The 18,375-nt window shown below is 48.8% G+C and overlaps 1 protein-coding gene across 1 annotated transcript in view; it reads right to left on the bottom strand.

The window, feature by feature from the left end:
* Positions 1-18,375, bottom strand: part of PIP5K1A (phosphatidylinositol-4-phosphate 5-kinase type 1 alpha) — a 59,996-nt gene that overhangs the window by 18,715 nt on the left and 22,906 nt on the right. Inside the window, exons 2-7 of the mRNA XM_056852589.1 lie at positions 14,289-14,326; positions 11,624-11,710; positions 6,282-6,412; positions 5,029-5,146; positions 2,353-2,505; positions 1,520-1,819 (exon numbers count right to left, since the gene is read on the bottom strand). Coding sequence (XP_056708567.1) covers positions 1,520-1,819; positions 2,353-2,505; positions 5,029-5,146; positions 6,282-6,412; positions 11,624-11,710 — 789 coding nt within the window. The 5' untranslated portion in view covers positions 14,289-14,326. The remainder of the gene's footprint in view (positions 1-1,519; positions 1,820-2,352; positions 2,506-5,028; positions 5,147-6,281; positions 6,413-11,623; positions 11,711-14,288; positions 14,327-18,375) is intronic.

Genomic DNA, 18,375 nt, shown 5'->3' with positions numbered 1-18,375 from the left:
GAATAGGCATGCAACATGACTAGTATCCCTTTTGACTAGTAGCCATGGATGGCCATCTCCTCCATGAACATGTCCACTCCCCTCTTGAAGCCTTCCAGGTTGGCAGCCATCACCACATCCTGGGGCAGGGAGTTCCACAATTTACTCACAACTACAGCAGCTCTGAGCCGTGAGGAAAGGTAGAAGAAGAAGAGTTGGTTTTTATATGCCGACTTTCTCTACCACTTAAGGAAGACTCAAACCGGCTTACAATCACCTTCCCTTCCCTCCCCACAACAGACGCCCTGTGAGGTAGGTGGGGCTGAGAGAGTGTGACTGCCCCAAGGTCACCCAGCTGGCTTTGTGTGTAGGAGTGGGGAAACAAATCCAGTTCACCAGATTAGCCTCCGCTGCTCATGTGGAGGAGTGGGGAATCAAACCCGGTTCTCCAGATCAGAGTCCACCATTCCAAACCACTGCTCTTAACCACTACACCACGCTGGCTCTCCAGGTGAGATATAAATGTTTTAATAAGTAAATAAATAGATGCTGCAGGAGAGCAGTTGCCCCACCTGGACAGAGCTTCTGCCTCGCCAGTGAAACCATTAAGAAAAACCAAGCCTTAAGTCTTTAAGCCATCAGAAGACTCAACCGCTCTAGCCAAGAAAGCAAACGGGAGTGTGGGGAGAAGAGACAGAAAACAACAGAAGAAGAGGACAGCCACACAGAGGGGCAGCCAACGTCCAATATGATGGGTAGCAGGGTACATTCCCGATTTGACGGTACTTTTCAGAAATGCACATGTGCCCCCCCCTTCTCCCCAAGGAAGAATGACATGCTCAGTTATTAATTCCTTTATCCCTTAGAAGCTCCTTGATCCATTGATCTTGAGCAGCATATATCCAATGTTTGAGGGATATAAGGACTGAAACAAATCTTGCCACCGACAATGTAGCCTTGGGATCCCTGTCACTTAGTAAAAAAGGCATTATGTCAGACACAGAGGCATTAGATTTATATGTTAAAAGGGGAGAGATATAATGTGATCGAAGTTCCTCGTAAAAGCGGCATTCCAAGAGGGCATGAACTAATGAATCGATAGAGCCGGAAGAGCAAGGACAGGTCCTGTCTGGATATGGTATATCCGTTACTAATGCATTTCTAGCATCTGTCAGCCACTTTTCTACCTTGCAGAACTCAAAGGGGCTGACCATGTAAATAAAACAAAGATAAAAAACACATAAAAGGCCACCGTTTGAAAACTCCAGTTAGGACCGCCAGTAAATAAAAAACTAAATTCATCAAATGCAGTCCTAAATAAAACCATTTTCAACTGCCTCTTGAAGATCGAAAAGTGAGGGGGGCCAGGCACAACTCCCTGGGGAGTTTGTTCCATAATCGTGGGGGCTGCCACCGAAAAGGCCCTCTCTCGTGCGCCCACCAGACGAGCTTCTCTGGTCGGTTGCAACAGTCAGGAGTTCTGCAAAGGTCCAGCTGCAGAGAGAGTGAGTGCACACACTCACGCCCCGCCCCCACCTACCAAACAGTCCCTCTGCAGCGTCTTGCACAGGGCGCTGTACATGTCTGCGTCCAGGAAGAGGCCGTCCTGCATGTCCTGCATGAAGTCCAGGTCTTTGTAGGTGGGGAAGACCTTCTCGCGCTCCTTTTGGGACGCCCGGCGTTTGTAGGTGGAGCCTTTCAGGTCGTACTTCTGGTGCATCCGGACGGAGCGGGGCAGGAGGTTGTTCATCACTACGATTCGGATGTTCTTGCCTCCCGCCTGCACGCAGTACAGTCCGTAGAACTTGGGCAGCAAAGTACGGGGGTTCTGATTCAAGTTCTAGAAGGGGAGAAGAAGAAACGTTCCTGTGTACCTTTTTAAAGAGGGACTAGACAAACCCACGCTCATTCAACAGGAAGCTGCCATATACTGAATCAAACCACTGATCCATCAGGGTCAGTATTGTCTACTCAGATTGGCAGCAGCTCTAACTGTTAGAAAATTCTTCCTAATGTCTAGACGGAAACTCTTTTGATTTAATCTTAACCCGTTGGTTCTGGTCCAACCTTCTGGGGCAACAGAAAACAACTCGGCACCATCCTCTATATGACAGCCCTTCAGGTACTCAAAGATGGTTCTCATTTCTTATAGGCACGTTTGAGACTGCCCTGTCCCTAGGGTTGGGGAGTCTTCCCTAAAGCAACCAGAGACCATCCGAGGGAGCAACGTTATGCAGTACCCCCCCCCCTCCAGCAGCCAAATGCAGACCAGCTCAAGAACATTCATCGCTCAACCTCACTATCCAATGCCTCAGAGAGGGAAGACGCAGCCGGGCTCTTTCCAGCCATGCCCCCTCCTCCTGGCCAACTCACCATATAGTAGCCTGGCAGCAGCTTCTGCAAGAACTCGGCTTCTTTGTGCTGAACGGTTTTGATGATGAACTCGTCATCGCTGGAGACGTAGAAGATGGAGCCACTGGCCCCGGAGTTGGAGAGCTCGATGAGGGGCTCGCTACACAGGGAGCACTGGAGGGGAGGGGGAGAAGGACGGGGGAAGACACTGCTGTCAGGGCAGAACACAAGAGGCCCCCCGATACCAAAATGAACCAAAGCTTTCACTGGCACGCGCCTGTGTAACCCAGTAGGCAAAAGTCTTTAACAGCTGTACTTAAAGGAAAACTTCTCATTTGTTTTATTAAAATGTTTATATCCAGCCTTTCCTCGTGGTTCAAGGTGGCTTGCAACAAGAGTTAAGAACATTTACAGTTTAAAACAAAAATAAGACAACAAACCCCAAAGCTCTCCCCCTCTTCCCATTAAAAGATGCCTGCCAAGTCAGGCCCCCTCAAAAGCCCAGGCCAACAGGCAGGCCGGTCATGCAGGGCTTCCTGAAGCTCTCCAAGCACCCCCCCCTTCAGGGAGCCCAATCCACAGAGCAGGAGCCACGGTGGAAAACGTCTGGGCTTTGGTCAATGCCAAAGGTGGTCAGGTGCGGCCTGACCAATGCAGTGTACAGCAGAACGATGATATCTTGCGATGTGGATGTTATATTACATACTCCTTCTTGGAAACTATTACAGATCAGGCGGGGTAGAAAATCAAACCCAACAGAGCCAGGCAACAGGTGCTCTGGGCCCCAGAATAAAGGTTTCATTTCCAGTATCTACCCAACGGACTGACTGACCCATCCTTTTCGAGCTGGTGGGCACCGTTGAAATTCTGGTACAGTGTGGTTAGCGCAGCCACAAAATGGCTGTATCAGTGAAAATCCTTGTGTTAAGGGGGCCGCTGATGCCAAAGCAACATTTCTGAAAATCTGCATCAAATCTCCCCTGGTCAATCACAAGCCCTGCTGGGCAAAACAAAACAAAAAAACCCATCTGGCCCCACCCACTTTCTAAAAACACTTGGCGGGCACCAGGAAAGGCATCAGCGAGCGTCATGACACCCACGGACACCACGTTGGGGGCCACTGTATTAGAGTAAGAGTTCAAATACAGCACTGTCCCACAAGAACATAAGCCATGCTGGATCAGACCCAGGCCCATCAAGTCCAGCAGTCTGTTCACACTGTGGCCAACCAGGTGCCTCTAGGAAGCCCACAAACAAGACGACTGCTGCAGCGTTACCCCGCCTGCGTTCTATAGCACCTCATAAAATAGGCATATAATAGGCAGATGTCCCCTGCACATCTACGGTCCTCAGGTAGGCAAGTGTGAAGATGTACAGGTGGGAAGGCTGCCAGCTCCCTACCAGGCTCAGGTAAGGTAGGAACGGCCATCGATGGTGAAAACAGGGGAAGGCAAACAGAAGTTCATCTGCCAATCACGCCACTGCCCAAGGCTAGTAATCAATTGGTCCTGGTTGAGAAACCAAGGGGCGAATGCCACCCAACCCTCTTGACACCCAATCATTACCCGCCCCAGTTATCAAATTTGCCCCATTTGGCGCACATAAAAGGCAACTTGGGAAACCTCCACTAAGCTCTTTCAGGGCAGGCAAACCACACAGAAAAGAAGAAGAGTTGGTTTTTATACCCGTTTTCCTCTACCTTTAAGGAGTCTCAAACTGGCTTACAATTGCCTTCCCTTCCCCTCCTCACAACAAACACCTTATGAGATAGGTGAGGCTGAAAGAGTTCAGAGAACTGTGAGTAGCCCACGGTCACCCAGCAGGCTGCATGTGGGGAAACAAACCCGGTTCTCCAGATTAGAGTCTGCCGCTCTTAACCACTGCACCACGCTGGCTCTCTCACAGTCTGCTCTCGTCTTAGCTGCAACAGACGACAGGGTGAGCCTGCACCCTGAGAGGAGGAGGCAGGAGAAGGCCAGAGGCGACAGGTTAAATGCCTGTTGCTTTGGTTCTGGGACAGAGCGTCTGCAGCAAGAGAGGGAGGGAGGTGGGAGTCGATTTCAGGATTGCGTGGGTACAGGTTTGCACGGGTGACTGTAATTACCGCATTCAATCACACCCAGGTTTTAACCAACTAGGGTATAATTAAGGGCTGGGAACACACCAGGAAAGCTACAGCTACCAAGAGAGGCATGAGAACATAAGAAAAGCCCTGCTGGATCAGACCCAGGTCCATCAAGTCCAGCGGTGCCTCTAGGAAGCCCACAAGCAAGATGGCTGCAGCAGCATTATCCTGCCTGTATTCCACAGCACTTAAGATAATAGGCATGCTTCTCTGATACTGGAGAGAATAAGTATGCATCGTGGCTAGTATTCATTTTAACTAGCAGCCATGGATAGTCCATAAGAACACAAGAAAGGCCCTGCTGGATCAGACCCAGGACCATCAAGTCCAGCAGTCTGTTCACACCGTGGCCAACCAGGTGCCTCTAGGAAGCCCACAAACAAGACGACGGCAGCAGCGTTTTCCTGGGCTTAAGGAGAAACAGAGGAGGTTTCTGGCCCTCAAGGTGAGCTGAGGAAGAACACAGCTTGTGGGCCGGTGGGCCAGGACTGTTCCTCCAGGGCCCCACATTCTGCTGGGGCACAGACTGTCACATGACCCAACGCACAGGCAAGGCCTCCCCAGCAACTCACCAAGTAGTCATCCGGCCGTATGCCGAAGAGCTCGCGGAAATAGCGGAAGGCGACAGGGGCGTAGGTCTTGAAGCGGAAGTCGTTGTAGTGATGGGCCGGCGTCAGGTTGCTGCCTTCACTGGAGGGAAAGGGACAAAGTAAGAACCCCCACACCCATCTGAAAGCCCCCTCCCAGGAGTCCAAGGCCTGCCAAAGACACCTTCTTTTAAGCAACTCTCTGCTTGTCAGTTCTTCCGCAAAGAATCTCTGCACGCCACCAGGAACATGTAGGAGGCACACTTTGTACATGAAGGGGAACTGGTTCCCCTAATTGTATTGAGAACAATGACCTCCCCAGAACATCATTTCCTGCACATGTCAAGAAAAGCCTGCTCATGACAAACACGCCATCTTTCAGTAGATTTAGGACGGACAAAAGGAGGTAACTTCTTTACACCGTGAATGATCAGAATGTACTGATGGCAACAGCCACAGGTGGCTTTAAAAGGGGATTAGACAGATGCACAGAGGGTGGGTCTATCTAGGGCTGCTAGTTATGGTAACTAAAGGTTGGAACGGCTGTGGCTCAGTGGTAGAGCATCTGCTTGGCATGCAGAAGGCCCATGGTTCATCTCCAGTTAAAAGGACCAGGCAGGAGGTGATGTGAAAGACCTCTACCTGAGACCCGGAGAGCCACTGCCAGTCTCAGTAGACAATACTTACTTTGATGGACTGACTGTCTGATTCAGTATAAGGCAGCTTCATGTGTGTTCATGTGATCATGTGAAACTATCATCACAGAACAGACTTTGAGAGCGAATGTGTTCTGTAAGTTGCCTTGAGTGTGCAGAGATAAGGCAGGGAATACAGGAAGTAAGAGGAAAAGGTCTCTCTTACCCCATGTCTACATGGCACAAATGAGCTTTACCGGCGGCTCCAGATACATGCAGCCTCAGAACATGAATATACAGAGCTGCCTGACACAGAGCCAAACCATTCATTCCTGTAGCTTCATATTCCGACTGGAAGCGACTTCTGCAAGGTCTCAGGCAGAGAAGGGCTTCCTTCCTGCATGGAAATGAACCGGGGGGGGGGGTGTACAACGCTTGCCCCCCTGCCACCAAGACAAGGCCATTTGCCATACAAGCCTGAAAAATCTGATCTGTCCTTTGCCAGTTTTAGCATGGAAGAAATATGTAGTCTCCTGGCTTGCTGATCACCCCGTCACACCCTGGGCTCGAGACGTGGGTACCTGAGACAGAGAAAATGCTCACCCGGGGAAGAAGATGCTCTCCACTACGTAGAAGTCCTGCATGAGGACATCGCGCTCGGGCTTGGTGCTCAGGCTTCCCACCGTGTGGGTGATCCCGAGCTGGATGGCGCCTTTGAGGGCGGACGATGTTGTCTGGAAGGCAGCAAACACAAAGGGCAAAGGGTCACGCCTCTTTGGTAAAGCAGACAGAATCATGGAATCATAGAGTTGGAAGGGACCACCAGGGTCATCTAGTCCAACTCCTTGCACAATGCAGGAATCCCCCCAGTGACTCCTACTCCATGCCCAGAAGACGGCCCAAAAAACACCCCTCCAAGATCCCTGGCCAATCTGGCCTAGAGGAAATTTGCTTCCTGACCCTAAAGTGGCGATCAGCATTTCCCTGGGCATGTAAGAAAGAGCCACGAGAGCCAAACACTGGAGCAACCCTTCATCCCCTCATGATCTGCCTAAGTTCACAGAATCAGCCTTGCTATCAGATGGCCATCTAGCCTCTGCTTCAAAACCTCCAAAGAAGGAGAGCCCACCACCTCCCGAGGAAGCCTGTTCCACTGAGGAACCGCTCTGTCAGAAAATTCTTCCTAATGTTTAGCCTAAAACTTAAGTTCTACCCGCTGGTTCTGGTCCAGCCTTCTGGGGCAAGAGAAAAAGATTAAAGGTACCTTTCAGAAGTAAACACACTTCTAGGGAGGCTATTCCCATCATTGTTTCAAAACAAAACAAAAAACTTTTAAGCTGCTTTACATCACATTGATGTTTTTATTTTGCAAACCACTTTGGAAGTGCTGTTTAAAGGCAATGTACAAATAAAGTTTTAAAAACCCAGCAAGGTCTTAAATTCCTCCATGCAAAAGAGCCCAGTCAGAGGGCATTCTAAACCCATACATATTACTCTTATCCTGGCATGCGACCTACACTGGAGAAGACACACACACACACACCTTTTGCTCTGCAAGGGCAAACACAACCCAAAGCTCTTGGCTACAGCTGCTTTTTCTCATGCCTTGGTGTGTTGATTCTTAGGGGCTATTCCTTCAAAACACACAAACCACCATCTCTGTACAACAAAAGGTCCCCCTCCCCCGTGCTGTGTCTCTTGGACACCTAACTAGCTACAGCTGCTGTTTCTCATGCCTTAGTGTGTTGATTCTTGGGGGCTATTCCTTCAAAACACACAAACCACCATCTCTGTACAACAAAAGGTCCCCCTCCCCCGTGCTGTGTCTCTGGGTCACCTACTGGTGACACCGCGAAACTATTTAAATAAAATAAAGTAAAATGCAAACTATATGAGGCTCTTAACACCCCACACTAGAGTAAATGAGCTACATTTTCTAGACTTACGGAGGCCAGTGCAATGTAATTGTTAAGAGCATCATGCTGGGACCTGAGGTTCGAATCCCTGCTCTGTTGCGGAAGCTTGCTGGCAGACCTCGGGCCAGTCACGTGCTCTCAGCCTAACCTACTTCACAGGGTTGTTATGAGAATGAAATGGAGGGGAGAAGAACAGGCCTAAATTGTTTTGACACAACCTGAACTTCATGGGATGGAAGTTTTTATTTCACAGAGGTCTGAAATATTTTTCCAACCCGGCTTAAGAGAGAGGTCACTGTGGGCAGCACTGGAAGCAAATTCGGGCCTCTGGTCTCATCAAGCCGGAGAAAATCCCAGAGTGTCTTATGGGAAGGCTGAAGCTTGAAAATTGGAGTCCCGGACAACTGAAGGCTGACACAACTAATAACTGGAAGGAAAGGGATGTGGAAATGGCAGGGGATCTGGAAACTTTTCAGCCTCTTAGGAAAGGCGGGAGGGAGACAATGAAGAGAACAAGGAAGGGACCTCACGGGTGCAAGGAAAACACATTTTTTTAAAGACCCTTTAGGGGTGGGGGGTATTTAAAAACCCTCTTTGCAAATACACACAAATAAGTTTACTAGGCTGTGGTCACCTTGTACTGGCCCATTCCCAATAGGGACACAAAGCAGCTTACATTGTCGGCCTCCCCTCTTCTCACAACCCTGTGAGGAAGTTGGTTCTTGTAGGTTATCCGGGCTGTGTAACCGTGGTCTTGGAATTTTCTTTCCTGACGTTTCGCCAGCAACTGTGGCAGGCATCTTCAGAGTAGTAACACTGAAGGACAGTGTCTCTGTCCTTCAGTGTTACTACTCTGAAGATGCCTGCCACAGTTGCTGGCGAAACGTCAGGAAAGAAAATTCCAAGACCACGGTTACACAGCCCGGATAACCTACAAGAACCAATGAACTCTGACCGTGAAAGCCTTCGACAATATCCTGTGAGGAAGGTTAGGCCGAGTGAGTGACCAGTCCAGGCTCACCCAGCGAGCTTGCACAGTAGGGTGGGGAATCAGGACTCCCAATTTCCCAAATCGTAGCCAGACATGCCAACCTCTCACATGTGGACTCATGAGCCCCTCCTCCCCCTGAAAGTTTTTATCAAGTTTCTTTCTTGCTTGATCAGGCTTTGAGGGGAGTGGACATGTCCATGGAGGAGAGGGGTATTCATGGCTACTAGTCAAAATGGCTACTAGTCCTGATGCAGACCTATTCTCTCCAGGATCAGAGGAGCAAGCCTATCATCTTGGGTGCTGTGGATCGCAGGCAGGATAATGCTGCTGCACTTGTCTTGTCTGTGGGCTTCCTAGAGGCCCCTGGTTGGCCACTGTGTGAACAGACTGATGGACTTGATGGGCCTGGGTCTGATCCTGCAGGGCTTTTCTTATGTTCTTAGGGGCAGCAGCATTTAGGAGGGAGGCCAAAATCCCTCCTTATTCTTGTGCCTCGCACAAATGGCAGCACTACTTGGTGGCAGACTGGGGGGGGGGAGCTGCCCCCCTCCATCCCCCAGCCCGCTTCCATAAGCTGCTTCCATCTCAAACACCAGCCCAAATCTCCTTCCCTGTTGCTTTTTGGTTGTTAACACACACACCCAACTCCCAGGAGCCCGGCAAAATGGCCCAGTGCTGGAGATTTCCTCCAGCTCAGTGGGTAGTCCCCCACCCCCACCCCCACCCCCAGCCCATTGTTCTACTAAAGATCTCAGGCTTAATTTTTAATCCCCAGAGATAAAAGATGCAAGGTCAGGGAAATCTCCACCCTGGAAACTCATTCACAGGGGTGCTTGTAAGGGGAGGGTTGCTCACTTTACAACTCTTTCTCAGCGGGGGGACACGTCCTTTGTCTATTGCGTGTGAGTGAGCATACTTTATTTAAATATAACTAACCTGAGCTGCTAGTCCTTATGACTACAAAGGCAGGCTTGGAAGGACACAAGGCAAAATCTCAGAAACTGGAACAGATCTTAACAGCAGCCAGGGAGTAACAGGCCACAGTGAGAGTTACTGCTGTCTCGGCTTCAGTCAGCTCCCCCACCCCCCAGTTCTGCAATATGGAGCTAATACTGGCCCACCTTAAAGGGTTCCTGTGAAGATTCCTGAAAGAATGCATGTCATAAGAACAGAAGAAGAGCCCTGCTGGATCAGATCAGGGGTCCATCTAGTCCAGCATCCCGTCTCACACAGCGGCCAAACAGTTCCTCTGGAGATCCAGCAACAGGGCATAGAGGCAGAGGTTTTCCCCTGACATTGCCTCCTGGCACTGAGATTCAGAGGCAGGCTGTCTCTGAACGTGGAAATTCTCTTTAATCACCATGGCATAAGAAGAGAAGAAGAGCCCTTCTGGATCAGACCAGTGGTCCATCCAGACCAGAATCCTCACACAGTGGCCAACCAGTTCCTCTGGAGATCCAACAACAGGGCCCAGAGGCTGAGGCCTTCCCCTGACGACACTGATAGACCTGTCCCCTCGTCAAGCACTTTGAATGCTCTGCCTGCTATAGGCCGTTTATGCATAGGCCACTTATGTGGCACTTTAATCAGACTTCCCTTCTCCCCTTGACTGAAGAAGCAGCAGCAGATGAGTTGGTTTTTATATGCCGACTTTCTGTATCACTTGAGGGAGAATCAAACAGGCTTACAATCACCTTCCCCTCCCCACAACAGACACCCTGTGAGGTAGGTGGGGCTGAGAGTGTGAGACTGCCCCAAGGTCACCCAGCTGGCTTCATGTGCAGGAGCGGGGAAACAAATCCAGTTCACCAGATTAGCCTCCACTGCTCATGTGGAGGAGTGGGGAATCAAACCCGGTTCTCCAGATCAGAGCCCACCGCTCCAAATCACTGCTCTTAACCACAACACTAGACTGGCTCTGTTTTATGCAAAATAAGTCAACCAAACTATCTGCATAAGCATGAATGAAGTTAACTGGATCTCCCACCACCCTGTAAACATCCATGGAGAGCCTGAGCCTACAGGCTCTGGAGTGGGGGGCAAGCAAACCAAGAAGGCTTCAGCATTTTCCCTGGGCATAACACAAAGGGGAATGGGAGGGGCGGGGTTTTTGTGAAATCCTGAACAATCCAAAGAAGAACCATTACAACAAGCCGACGCCATGCCCCTGGGGAAGGCGGAGGCCAGCCACACTCATGACAACGAGCCAAAAGGAAACAGGAAGTGATGCCTCCTGGCGCTCTCTCGCTCACACAAGCAGCTACGCCTGCGAAATGCCGGGGAGCTGTTCCTAAACTCAGCGTGCCAGGACTGGAGGAGGCAGAACTGCTCCTATCGGACACAAACAGCCCCAATTGAGCTTTGCCGCGCTACTGACAGAAGCAGTTAAGAAGGGTGAAAGCACCGGCTCTTCAAACCTCTGCCTCTTCCCCCTTTTCTCCGTGCTCTGGCTCCATCACCACCACCCCTCCCTCCAACCGCAGGCAGGATTTATGGTCTCCGTCCACACGCGGCCACTTACGTAAAACGACCACTGTCCAGGCGAGGGGGTCGCGCTAACATCCATTTAATCCAGACACGGGAAGCGGTCTCTGCGGCGGAATGAGCTGGCACATTCTGAGGAGCTCCCCACTTAAGTCAGGGGCTGGGTACCAAAAGGTTACCCATTTAAAACACTCGTTGAGGGGAAGGGGGGGAGATAGAACCCCACAGTATGCTCGAGAAAATCAAATCCGGGTGAAATCCCAAGCTGGCCGGCCCCCTAGTCCCTTTCTGAGGTGTAAGAGAAGTCCGGTCTCGAAACAGAAAGGCAGCTCTTTGGCCTTCGCCCCTGGATCTGCTAGCATGTGCTTGCCGGGAGCAGCTTGCGATGGTGTTTGACGTTTACCTGAATTGCCTCCACCTTTTATGCTCCAGTGGATGACTCAGACGCTCAAGAATGTGGGGCGGAATCTAATTGAGGGAGGAGAGAAGGAAGGAGAGAGAGGGGGAGGGAGAGACACACTCCAGGGGAAAAAAGATGCAAAACAGCCACCTACCTTTTTGTAGGTGGTTTCCCCTGTGGAGTCCACGCTCCTGTGCCCTTTCTTGATCGTCTGCAAAGAGTGCCCAGAGGATCCGGCCATCTAGGATCCGAAGGAAAGGCAACAAGAAATAACAAGTCTTTAAAAAGAAATATCTCAGGTGTTTTGCTGTGGAGGGATAAACGGACTCAGGAGGGGAACAGTCAATGGTCCAGATTTGAGCTGTGGGGCTCCCCAAACAAAGGAGAGGAGGAAGAAGAGAATGTTCCAATTGATGTTGTTAACAAGAGCCACTTAATACAAATGGGGGGGGGGTAGAAGAGTGAGGATTTGGCTTGCAGCTACTGAATGCTATTCAAAAAGAAATTAACACCTTTGTGCTCAGAATGGAGAGGAGAGCCAGAGCTCTGCAAGATCTGCCTTTGTGCAGAAGGTCTCCCGGTTCAGTCCCCAGAACCTTCTGCTCAGGTGATGTGAACCATCTCAGCTGGAGAACCTGGAGAGCTGCCACCAGTCAGAGGAGACAAATCTGACCCTGATAGGGGCCTTGCTCAGTACAAAGAAGCTTCCAGCATTCTTAGTGTGGGAGAGACTGTGGTTCTACAGAGGGAAAGTTTGGAAGCTGGATTACAAAGAAAGGCAACCAGCCTGAAGCTCACATCTCTTCATGTGCAGCAGAGCAGTCTTCCAGTTACGGAGCCACATGCTGGAGAATCCATGTCTCATTCATTCATGTGGTGGTGGAGGTGGAAAATGCTCTCCAGTCATAGCTGACTTATGGTGACCCTGTAAGGATTTCAAGGGGCAGGGGCTGTGGCTCAGTGGTAGAGCATCTGCTTGGCATGCAGGAGGTCCCAGGTTCAAATTCCGGCATCTCCAGTTAAAGGGACTAGGCAAGTAGGATGATGTGAAAGACCCCTGCCTGAGACCCTGGAGAGCCGCTGCTAGTCTGAGTAGACAATACTGACTTTGATGGACCAAGGGTCTGATTCAGTATAAGGCAGCTTCATTTGTTCAAGAGACATTCAGATACAGTTTGCCACTGCCTGCCTCTGCGTAGTGACCCTGGACTTTCTATGTGGTCTCCCAGCCCAGCACTAACCAGGGCCAACCATGCTTAGCTTCCGAGATCTGACAAGATTAGGCTAGCCTGGGCCATCCAGGTCAAGGCCATTCAATCATACATATATAAAGAAATACTTATTTCATGCTTCCTTAATCATGTTTGCGAAGAAGAGTTGGTTTTTATACCCCACTTTTCTCTACCTTTAAGGAGTCTCAAAACAGCTTACAATCACCTTCCCCTCCCCACAACAGACACCTTGTGTGGTAGGCGAGGCTGAGAGAGTTCGGAGAGAACTGTGACTGGCCCAAGGTCACCCAGCAGGCTGCATGTGAAGGAGCGGGGAATCAAACCCAGTTCTCCAGATTAGAGTCCTGCCTCTTATGTGGAGGAGTGGGGTATTTGTGTGTGAGCTGTGAGAATAAGAAGAGCTCATTTGGGGTGGGGGGAGAATAAGAAGAGCTCCTTCAAGTCCATGCTAGCACTTGGCCCCACTATATGGCAGAAAAGGGACCACAGTAGGACTAGAATAAAATTCCAGACTAGAGGGTTTCAAGACTACAGGTTGTCCTAAGAATCAGTAAAAAAGACTAGCAACGTCCCAACATTGCAGGTTGCCTGTGCATGACATCCTTCCACGATCAGCTGGAGGACTGTATTTTTAGGGCATCGGGTAGATCCTCCTCTTCTCCACTGAGTTTATCTTGTGCACCTTATAGAATCCTAGAGTTGGAAGGGGCCATACAGGGCCATGTAGTCCAACCCCCTGCTTAATGCAGGATAACCCTAGAGCATCCCTGACAAGTGTTTGTCCAGCCTCTGCTTAAAGACTGCCAGAGAGGGGGAGCTCACTACCTCCCTAGGTAGGTGTTTCCACTGTCAAAGAACTCTTACTGAAAAATTTTTCCCCTAATATCCAACTAGTACCTTGCCTCCCGCAATTTAAACTCACTATTGCAAGTCCTCTGCTGCCAACAGGTACAGCTCCCTGCCCTCCTCTAAGTGCCCGCCCTTCAAATACTTCAAGAGAGCAATCCTTTCCCCCCTCAACTTCCTCTTCTCCAGACTGGACATCCACAACTCCCTCAGCCTTTCCTCGTAGGGCTTGGTCTCCAGGCCCCTGATCATCTACATCGCTCTCCTTCTGCACTCCTCTGTAAGAATGACCAACCCAGAAACAGATCTGATGTTCATCAGACCACAGCATCCACAGCACTCTCTCAGCAACACAGACAACCACTGATTATTCTGGGGGTCTCATTTGCAGAGGTGTTTCCACCAGACCATGGTGCTGACGAAGTGACCACTGTGTTCACCCTACTGTAGTGAAAGGGCGTCGTGCTGGCTTACAGGGTCCTTTTGCATTCCAGTTCTGGTTGGCTGAAGGTTGGAGAAAAGGCTTAAAACCCTTGGTTTTTTTAAAAAGCAACCCTCTACTTGCTCCTGGGTCAAGTTCTCAATCCCTGGTTTATGATACCATCTTCTCTTCTCACTGCATTAGAACATGACTGATCGATTGTTAGCACTCTAGACTGACCTGTCAGCCCTAGCTAGGAACAGGAAAGTGCAAACACACACAAGCGTGCAACATGCATTTTGCCAGCCACTGTAGCTTACCTCGAGTGACTTTTTCAAAGAACTTGCTCCCGGCACCCCTAGCAGCAGAAGAGAGGAGAAAATATCAATTAGTCGCTTTATTTAATTGCGCAGATGTTATACCCAAACCAACTGAACAGGGACTTCTTGTTCTCTCATAAGATAATTCTGAACACAGAGGGTCCCTTTAGGCACTGGGGCTGGCAGTAGCCATTGATGGGCCTCTCCTCCCCAAATCCATCTAATCCCCCTTTAAATGACCATTCTCTGTTGTGGCCCCCACCTTAAGGACCGGTCTTGCTCCCATCCTCCAGACTCCCTGCAAGCTACACAAAACTGAATTATTTAAGAGAGCTTTTGCACAGCTGCGCTGTAACAACATGGTTCACAAAGAAGCTTGGGGTGAAAGAGTTAGGGATTGTGGACTACACCACTTTGTATAGTCCATACTGTTTGCTGCTGTAAGTAGGGTCCTACTATCTAGGCTTTGCTTTCGTTTAACATGTCATGTTGCTATCGTACTGCCCTTGTACAAATCCATGGTGAGACCACACTTGGAATACGGAGTACAGTTCTGGTCACCACACCTGAAAAAGGATATTGTGGAGCTTGAGAAGGCGCAGAAAAGAGCAACCAAAATGATCAGGGACTAGAGCAACTGCCCTATGAGGGGTGGTTAAAACGCTTAGGGCTGTTTAGCTTGGAAAGAAGGCGGTCAAGGAGAGACATGATAGAGTTCTATAAAATTATGCATGATTTGTAGAGAGTGGGGCAAGAGTCCAGTAGCACCTTAAAGACTAACAAAAATATTTTCTGGTAGGGTATGAGCTTTCGTGAGCCACAGCTCACTTCTTCAGATACATCTGAAGAAGTGAGCTGTGGCTCACGAAAGCTCATACCCTACCAGAAAATATTTTTGTTAGTCTTTAAGGTGCTACTGGACTCTTGCCCTTTTCTACTACTGCAGATAGACTAACACGGCTACCCACTGTGAATTATCTTCATGTAGAGAGTGGACAGCTTCTCCCTGTCTCATAATACTACAACACAGGGTCATCTGCTGAAGCTGGAGGGTGACAGATTCAAAACAGATAAAAGGAAGTGTTTTTTTTCCCCACACAACGCACAGTTAAATTGTGGAACTCCCTGCCCCAGGATGTGGTGATGGCTGCCAACTTTGGAAGGCTTTAAGAGGGGAGTGGGCATGTTCATGGAGGAGAGGGGTATTCATGGCTACTAGTAAAAATGGATACTACTCATGATGCATACCTATTCTCTCCAGGATCAGAGGAGCACGCCTATTATATTAGATGCACTGGAACACAGGCAGGACAATGCTGCTGCAGTCGTCTTGTTTAGGGCTTCCTAAAGGCACCTGGTTGGCCACTGTGTGAACAGACTGTGTGAACAGACTGCTGGACTTGTTGGACCTTGGTCTGATCCAGCAGGGCCTTTCTTATGTTCTTATGTTAATACTTCTGCTCTGCTTCACCTCTGGTGGGTTTCCAGATCTTTACAAGTCAAATCCTACTGCACTGTCTTTTGGCTGCCCCCCTCTGTCGATTGTACTGGTCTATTCTATGTAATGTATCTTGAGTCCCAGAGAGAAAGGCAGACTATATAAATAGAATAAATAAACAAACCCCGCCCATGCTTGTGGCCATCACTTACCACCACTGACTTCATGGATTCCATGAATTAATTAAGGATGCATTTTATCTCCCTATCTGCTCAACCTATATATATGCAGAACATATCATAAGGAAAGCTACATTAGGTTTAGATGAAGGTGGGGTGAAAACTGGGGGGAGGGACATTAACAATTTGAGATATGCCGATGATATTACATTACTGGCAGAAAATAGCGAAGACTTGAAACGACTACTGTTGAAAGATAAAGGAGAAAGCAGGACTACAGCTGAACATCAAGATGAAAGTAATGACTACTTGGGAATTTTTAAGGATGATAATTGGGGGAGGGGCTGTGGCTCAGTGGCAGAGCCTCTGCTTGGCATGCAGAAGGTCCCCGGTTCAATCCCCGGCATCTCCAGTTGAAGGGACTAGGCAAGTAGGTGATGTGAAAGACCTCTGCCTGAGACCCTGGAGAGCCGCTGCCGGTCTGAGTAGACAATACCGACTTTGATGGACCAAGGGTCTGATTCAGTATAAGGCAGCTTCGTGTGTTCATGATGATCTGAGCAAGGCTGTTAACCATAGGACATTTTGGAGGACACTGATTCACAGGGTCACCATAAGTTGGAAGAGACTAGACAGCACTTACACACACACACACACAAACTATGCTGATGATGAAGAAACGGAAATTGTTCAAGATTTTCTGCTCCTTGGCTCCGTCATCAACCAAAAGGGAGACTGCAACCCAAAAATCAGAAGGAGATTGAGACTGGGAAGGGCAGCCCTGAAGGAGCTACAAAAGATCCTTAAGTGTAAGGATGTGTCACTAGCCACCAAGATCAAGATAATTCATGCCATACTATTTCCTATCACTATGTATGGGTGTGAAAGTTGGACAATGAAGAAAACTGACAGAAAGAAAGTATATTCATTTGAAATGTGGTGTTGGAAGAGAGTGTTTCAGATACTGTGGACCATCAACCCCCCCCCCCCACCAATAAGTGGATTCTAGATCAAATCAAGCCTGAACTGTCTCTAGAAGCAAAAATGACTAAACTGAGGCTGTCGTACTTTGGTCACATTATGAGAAGACAGGAGTCACTGGAAAAGACAATAATGCTAGGAAAAGGTGGATGCAGCAGGAAAAGAGGAAGACCCTCCAGGAGATGGATTGACTAAGTCAGGGAAGCTACAGCCCTCAGTTTGCAAGACCTGAGCAAGGCTGTTAACAATAGAATGTTTTGGAGGTCATTATTTCATAGGGTTGCCATGTCAGAAGCAACTTGATGGCACTTACTTACACACAAACACAATTTAATTTAGACATTCAGTAAAGAAGAATTTCCTTTTGCTTCCTTCTGAATCTATTATCCATCAACCTCACGAGGTGACCCCAAGTGTTAATATTGTAGAAGGACAAGAAGCTCTTTCTTTCCGGGAAGCAGTGCCCACACCTATTCCCCCAGCCCAAGACTAAAAACATTTATTTTAAGAAAAAGGAAAAAAGAAATCAAGAAAAAGGGGGGGGGAGAAAAAGAAAAAAGAGAAGAAAAAGAGAAAAGAGGAGAAGAAATGAGCTTTCATTTGAGTCACAGCTCATTTCCTGAGAAATTTGGTGAAGGGAACTATGAATTACTTAGGTTAATATGTGGATAGTCTTTTAAGACGACACTGGACTTCTATTTCATCTTGGGATGACCGGACCTGCAGGGGTATATTATCTAAACCCTGTCCCAGTGTATTATTAATTATTAGATAGTCCCACCCTATGTGTGCATTTAAACCCCGCCCCAGAGAATTATTTCTGCATTGTGATATCCAGGTTCAATAGGATGTAAAAAATTATGACCTTCTCCAGAACGGGAGAGGGGAGGGCAGAACAAAGCTGAAAGTTTCCCTCTTAAGTTGGTTCTTCTCTGGCTCTGCATAAGGGCTAGCTCTCAAGCAGGGAGTCAGCCAGAATGTCTAGATGTCCATATACCTGTGGATGGACAGAGGAACTTCACCAGGAAGAAAGGGAAGTGGACTTCTGTTGTGTTTTGCCAAGGCAGACTGCTACCCCTCTGCAATCTTCCCATGACACGCAGGTGTACGTGTGCAGCGTCATCAAGTCGCTTCCGACTTATGGCGTCCCTGCGAATTAATGACCTCCAGAGCATCCTATCGTTAACAGCCTTGCTCAGGTCTTGCAAACAGAAGGCCGTGGCTTCCCTGATTGAGTCAATCCATCTCATGCTGCGTCTTCCTCTTTTCCTGCTGCCTTCAAACGTCTCCTAGCATTATTGACTTTTCTGGTAAGTCTAGTCTTCTCATGATGTGACCCAAGAACAATAGCCCCAATTTAGTCATTTTAGCTTCTAGGGAGAGTTCAGGCTTGATTCCCATAATGACAAGGTTGACAAGTCCAGCCAAGCTTTATTTAATTTGATGCTTAAATATTAATTATTTCAATTAAATGGGAGCTGTAAATGAT

The sequence above is a fragment of the Euleptes europaea genome, chromosome 7 (assembly GCF_029931775.1).
Source record: "Euleptes europaea isolate rEulEur1 chromosome 7, rEulEur1.hap1, whole genome shotgun sequence".
In the NCBI taxonomy this organism is placed as follows: domain Eukaryota; kingdom Metazoa; phylum Chordata; class Lepidosauria; order Squamata; family Sphaerodactylidae; genus Euleptes; species Euleptes europaea.
The sequence above is the reverse complement of the archived record's forward strand: the minus strand, read 5'-3'. Positions and strand labels throughout refer to the sequence as shown.